Consider the following 6,863-nt stretch of genomic DNA (forward strand, 5'->3'; position numbering starts at 1 on the left):
CAGCCACTAGCAGCTGACTGTTGCTATCTGTAACGTGTAAACTATGCCGCGAAAACATAATTTCAGCCAATCAGCGTCGTCAAATATGATGGTCATAGGGCTCCTACGTGAGCGCCCGGTGCAGTCTGTGAGTTGTTTGGACTCGTATCCAAGGAGACAAAACAGGAAGCTGTCATACACTCTGGAAGCTACCATTTAGCAGCTAATGAAAACTCCGTTTTTGACATGAAAATGGAATTATGGATCATCAATCATTTTTCAAAGTGACAGACACATTGGATTAATTTATGGATTAACCTTCAGCTGCGTTTTTCTCGTTTTTGATTAGAATTGTTATTCTGCAAAAGGTGAGCATATCTCCATGTTTTGCTACCTAAAGCTACGTCGTGTGATGTCTGTATTTGCTTCCACTGTCGCGAGTTCTGATAACTCAGTGATGATACTTATATTTCTAGAATATATGGAATCTCAGCTTGTAAGCTTGTTTGTGCATATCCGATAAGTATATCGATTGATTTATACCTAGAGTGCGTTAGCATTTTTTCGCTCAGGGCTCATTTAGATGCTTCTTGTGAGACTTGTGTTTTGTTTCGGTAAACATGGTTCATATCATCAGTTAGATGCGTTTCCTCTGAGTAGGACACATGAATAGTTTATTACATTTTAAGAAGCCCTGAGACACAGTTTCGTGAGAAAAAAAACGGGGGGAAAAAGCCCCTTAACAGGTTAAATGGGAATTAAATCAGTGTTCCCAAAGCTCCGGTGTTCTGCAGTTTGTGTGGGCCTACTGTACTGTTGCACAGTTTATGCTGTAGAGACTATGTCCAGGACAAGGTGTTTGGAAGTTTTGGAAGATTCATAGCTAACCACACTGAAGTTATGGAGGTATTGATCAGTCTTCTCATATTTTTAAGCCTCAAATTGTCCTTCTCCCCCCCTCTAACATCACCAGAAGTCATGATTTAAGGGGTCTTTTCTCAAAAAAAATTACCGGGGGAGCATCCCCCCGGACCCCTCTAGTATTGTTTGATCACCATTTCCACAGCCCCACCTAAAATATTTTCCACCAGCCGCCACTGCAAGTAGCAATAAATGGAAATAGTTAAGTAAAGTAAAAGTACCCCAAAATCGTAGTTAAGTAGGCCTACTGTACTTGAGTAAATGTACTTCAATACATTACACTACTGGAAATGAGCCAAATAAAATGCCTCGTGTTATATTTGATAGCTGGGGTAAGAACTCTACACTTCTGAGGAGAAATGTAAACAGTATTGTGTGTATTTATGTATTTGGATGTACACTTGACACTTCCAGCTTCTCTGATTCTCAGTCTGAACTTCCTGTTACTCAAACCGAAAGTAAAATATTTCGCGGCAGTGAGAGTAGGTACTAGTGAGCTCCTTTTTTCACACGGTAAGACATTTTGGGATTTACATTATTATTGCTCATTATTGCATTGTTCGGACTCTTGGTTTCCGGTGTGGTCTGTGGTGGTTAAGGTATTTCTGAATACAGATGAGTGGTTAAATTACAGCAGGAGTTTGTTAAACGGGATGTTGTAACACTTACTGTGTTACACAATGACGGCCTCTGAATGGATATTCATCGTGTTTGTTTTCAGATGTATCTAGGCTTTTTAAATCGTTTATCCTATTAAGTCATAACGTTTTATATTATAAAGTTATAAAGTATTTCCGGTTATCGCTTTTTAAACCGTGCCCTTTATATATAGTTAATAAAGTGTACATAATGTACTTTTTCATATTTATAACATAATGCATTTTAAATGGTTTATCCTTTTGAGATATTGACAGTTAAGAACATTCATCATTTTTATAAAGTAAATCACTCAGCTGGTGAAAACTGTTGTAAAATGTACAAAAAATAACTCAGATGCATGTCGTCCGGCATTATAGGAAATGTAGTTTTTTTTCTTAACCCATACAGGGGACTACAAGTCAGGATTTGTACCAGACTCTGCTGCTTCAGTTTTGACTGTTAGAACTGTAAATCTTCTTTCTTGTTCATCATTAAATAGGTGATTGCAGAATAAAAAGACGTTTTAGCCCCCTCTCTTTCACATAGACATTTTTAAACCACATAGCCTATACGAACTTATTTAAATTAAATTAGGCAATAAAACAGAACAAACTTTACAAGTTAAGATAAATATACCGAGGCAGAAATGTCAATGAATCCCTTTTGTCGAGTCCCCCAATTTCATAATCAATATTACATGTATTCTGTCCTCAGTGTGTGTCTGAACACAAATCCACAGACTGCTAACAAGCTTCCAGAGAAGGTCAGAGGAGTAAAGTTGAACCCTCTTTACTGTTGTCTTCATTCTCGTGAAAGTACAATTTAGTAAAATAGCGATGCTTCTCAAAACAGAAATAGAGGAAAATACAAGGTAGCTGAACATGGATGTAAAAATGATAGCAGAAAACAATCTGCAGAATGCTGCACTACTCCTGAATGACCACCAGAGGGCACAACATCAGATATATATTTACATTATAATAGAGAGGCGAAGTCCCTCCCCTTCCGGTGGGACTCATGGGACCTTATTTCGGAAAAAGTTTATATTGAAGTCAATGGAGAGAGAAAGATTATCTTTCGATCCCGTTTGAATTGTGCCACGAATTACACATATGATGTTTGTCAATCTTAAATAATAATTTCCATGTCAAAAAAGTCACAGTTTGTCGTAAAACTGTTGAAATATAAGACTATGAAAAATACGAAACTAGAAAGACTACAAATCCCAGAATCCCGGTCCCGCATGCTGGCTCTTACGGAACCGACTAACTCCCCTTTTGTTCTCTCAACATGCCCAGACTTGGAGTGATTTTCACCTCTTTTAATACTTTTCGCCTCATTCTGAAAGAAAGAAGTGAAATGTGCCAACGTGACGGCCGTCTTGGTGTGTGGTGCGAGACAGGAGATGTAGTTCATTGAGCGGTTTCACACAAAAAAAAGTGTTACTTCACAGTTTCACGACACATTTACATTTTTTTGACTTGTAAAATTATCTTTTAAATTGACAAACATCATATGTGTAATTCGTGGCACAATTCAAACGGGATCGAAAGATAATCTTTCTCTCTCCATTGACTTCAATGCATAACTTTTCCGAAATAAGGTCCCATGGAGCTCAACCGGAAGGGGAGGGACTTCGCCTCTCTATAGAACAGGCCAACCTTGCTGGAGTGCCCTTAAAGGTCCCATGTCATGGCCATTTCTACTGATCATAATTCCATTGTTGAGGTCTACTAGCAAAGATTTATATTGTGTAATTTTCCAAACTCACATTGGTTTCTCATACAGCATCTCTGTAAAGTATGTGTATTCACTCTCTGTCCTAAACGCCTTGTTGGAGCTCCTGCCCCCCCCCTCCCTGTGAGCCCACTGTGCTCTGATTGGTCAGCTCGTTCTGATGAGTCAACCACCGTTACAGCGGAACATCAGTGATTATGTGTTACAATGGCGTTTGTTAGCAACCAGAAAATGCCACCAGTAAGGACAAACAGATGGGAATGCTGCGTGGGGTCTGGGTGCCGTGTTGGCGGGACGTTGCGGGGCTCGCTGCTGCGAGGAGTGGACAGTGTGAGCTGGGTTCATTTCCTGCTTGCTGCGTGGGGTGTGAGACAGCGAGACATCGCGAATGGACGCGGGAAGGGGGGGGGGGGGGGGGGTGATGAGGGGGCTACAGGCTCCACTAGCAATAGTATAGAATACACTTAGTAATATGAAAATCATGGCTTTTGTGTACTTGTAATTGTCGATGACTATCTAATATGTTCCCTTTGTGAATGTTTACCCAACTTAATACACATTCTGCAACCAAAAAGTTCATTATTAAACCTGATTTATATCAGTATTTGTTGGTTGTTTATATTTTAAGTTGCAGTCATAGTCCAGAACATAAGCCCCAGTAAAATTAAGACGTGTGGGAGTGGTGTAATATTCTCATGGTGTAGGTCAGACACTCACAGAGAGAGGAATACCAGACATTATCTGCACTTCCAAGCTCCCTTTGTCTTGCATTTGCTGCTACACACTAATACAGAGAAACAGAAAATAAATTGCACCATACAGACCTATACCTAATTGCACAGAAATGTACAGATTTATTACAGAAGTTGAAGTAGAAATTATTTATTCTTTGAAAACTAATCTGCAAAATGATTCCCTTCTTTCTACTTTCACAGTGAGCAGACATGGTGGATGTGCTGCTGCTTGGGACTCTGGAAGACTTGGGCAAAGATGACTTTCGGGATTTTAAGTGGTACCTCAATCAAAAGAACTTGGATGGCTGCAAACCAATTGCTGTTTGCAAACTGGAGGACGCAAGCAGGACGAAAACTGTGACAGAGATGACCAGCAGCTACGGTGAAGAAATGGCCATGAAGGTGGCTGTTGAGATTCTGAAGAAGATGAAGAACATGAAGGCTGCAGCGGAGTTGACGAAGAAATATGCAGGTGCAGTGGATGTGTCTTAAATGCACTTATAATATAAGCAAAATAAGTGACTTCACGGTTTTCTGGTACTGGATTTGTGTATTTTGTAAATTGTAATTTGTGTATTTATATACTTTTATCTTTCTCTTTGGCTCTTTACTTATGCTCTAACAATGTTAATTCCCCCTCTGTGGGACAAATAAAGGTATTCTGATTCAGATTCTTAAATATGATTCTGTGCATCTGTATGTTTTATCTGCAGAGATGATCAGAGCTGCATCCTCCTCCTCCTCCTCCTCCTCTGCTGCTGCTGCTTCACCTCCAGCTGCTTCACCTCCAGCTGCTTCACCTCCAGCTGCTTCACCTCCAGCTGCTTCACCTCCAGCTGCCAACACGATGTCGGCTCAAAACGAGAGTGTGATCGTCGCTCCGACAGTCACAGGCTCATCTCACACGTTCAACATAACCATCAATAAATGAGCACAATAAGACAGCACAATAAGAAATACGGGAATACATATATATATATATTTTGATATTGAGTGACTTTTACTATAGTCCATGAAACCATTACATGTTCCTGGTCAAATTGACATCTTTACCCGTTAGAGTCCTCCAACAGTGAAAGCCAATTTTCTTTAAGTCTCAATATTTAACATTAATAAGCAGTACACACATGATTAATTACACAATTACAATACATGCTTTGATATATAACCCTGTGTTATAGTTTTAAGCAGATATAAGGAACTTTTTGATGTCTAATAATGCTCACCCTATGAACACACATTTTCTAATAATACAACAGTTTTTTATGGTGACTGAGAGGTACACACGGGCCAAAAAATGTCCATTAGGAGACAAGCGCTGAAGTTTAAAAAAAAATAAGAAAACACAAATGTGCCAAAATTAAGAAACATCTTCACCAACTTGAAGAAACATGCGCAGGGTTTACTAAAAGTGTTGCACAAATTAAACTCTGCAAAGCTGCAAGAAGCTCAAAACACAACAGAAATGGGGACACTAAAAAGTGACGCACACAGCTGGGACCGGAGCGCTTGTTGATGTTCGGGGATTATAAAGTGAGCCCACTGTCGCTCTTGTTGGAAACTCACCTAAAATGTATGTTTTTTCAGCTTATTTAAACAATGTGATCGCATGATTCTTTCTGATATTATGGCAGATCTGCTGTAAGCTAGCTAGCTAACGTAGCTAACCTAGTCATTTTCAAATATACTAACAAAACACTAACAATTATGAAACAACGTCAACAAGCGCAACAAGTGTCCCCTGCTTTCTATTGTGCTTTGAGATTGAGTTATAAAGCAATAATTCAATGTCAACATAATGCTTTTCATTCCTTTGTTTGTTGTTGTAAAGACCAGAGCAAATCCAAGACTCATGATAACCAAAGATGTGACAATGACATGACACAATATCTGACATTTGAGACAAAGTATCCATTTAAAAATATGCTATAACAAACTTTATTCCAAATAAACAACAACAACAACACATGCAGTGTTTTCATTTCTTGGTTTGCAATACAGTTGAGAGAGGGTTCAGAATAATAGATGTGTAAAGTTATAAACAGTTCAATTTAAAGACGACTTTTATACACAGCAGTGAGGCAATAAGAGTGAATACATTGTTAAAGCTCAACAATGTGTTTTGATTAAAACATCTTAAGAATTATAATTTTAAAGTGGTAGTTTTACTATATTTCTACATATTTAAAGTGTTGATACTAAAATGTAAGCAGCTTCATCCTAACTGCAGGTGCTTGTTATCTCCTCCTGTCGTCAGCAGGTGGCGCTGTGGTCTCACATTAATGTGCTGCTGTCTAAAAAACAGCAGCACATTTTTTCTACATCCAATCTTAAGTGAGTGCATTTTTGTGTCTTTCTGCATTATTATGTATTTTCATGTATTGTTTGTTTGTAATTAAATTAGCAGTAAGAAAAAGGTTTATCAATTATACACGACAAGAGGTTCTTTGAACAGGATGTTTTTTTATCTTGGATTATTTGGGAACATTATATTTTGGTTTGTGGGATAAGGTCCGTCTCCAAGTTTGGCAAATGTCTCATGTTTACTCGTAAAATGTTCACTCCAAGCATCAATCTGGAAGAGAACACTCCTTATTTCTTGCATGCTTATCCATGTCATAGTTAATAAATTAAGTTTAAGGGAACATAATTGTAAGATTATGAGATATAAGACTATTTATTTTCTATATTTACTCATCCTTAAATTAAAATACTGCTCTATTGTTGTTTTTTCAGGAATTACAATTTGTATTTTCTTTTACTTTTAAAGTGAAAGGAGCAGAGGTGGAACACATTCTCAGATTTCTCACTTAAGTTAAAGTAGAAATACTACATTGTATAAATACTTTGTTA

General features: G+C 38.1%; 1 protein-coding gene across 2 annotated transcripts; it reads left to right on the forward strand.

The window, feature by feature from the left end:
* Positions 1-1,340: 1,340 nt before the first annotated feature.
* Positions 1,341-5,976, forward strand: LOC117481672 (extracellular signal-regulated kinase 7-like). Of its 2 annotated transcripts, none has more exons than XR_004555801.1 (3): positions 1,341-1,413; positions 4,212-4,547; positions 4,724-5,976. XR_004555801.1 is itself a non-coding variant. In XM_034129466.1 (3 exons), exons 2-3 carry the CDS (start codon positions 4,221-4,223, stop codon positions 4,939-4,941), a joined length of 480 nt encoding a protein of 159 aa, XP_033985357.1. In that variant the 5' UTR covers positions 1,341-1,413; positions 4,212-4,220; the 3' UTR covers positions 4,942-5,976. The 2 variants fall into 2 exon arrangements, 1 of the variants encoding a protein (XP_033985357.1); XM_034129466.1 differs by having other exon boundaries at positions 4,212-4,482.
* Positions 5,977-6,863: the final 887 nt, after the last annotated feature.

This window comes from Trematomus bernacchii, unplaced genomic scaffold (genome assembly GCF_902827165.1).
Source record: "Trematomus bernacchii unplaced genomic scaffold, fTreBer1.1, whole genome shotgun sequence".
Classification (NCBI taxonomy): Eukaryota; Metazoa; Chordata; class Actinopteri; order Perciformes; family Nototheniidae; genus Trematomus; species Trematomus bernacchii.

What these genes read in the sequence shown, in the direction of transcription:
- LOC117481672 (XM_034129466.1), top strand. Translation starts at nt 4,221, where the DNA reads ATGGTGGATGTGCTGCTGCTTGGGACTCTGGAAGACTTGGGCAAAGAT. An exon ending in GTTGACGAAGAAATATGCAG is followed by an intron (nt 4,483 to 4,723) that starts GTGCAGTGGATG and finishes TTTTATCTGCAG; the next exon opens with AGATGATCAGAGCTGCATCC.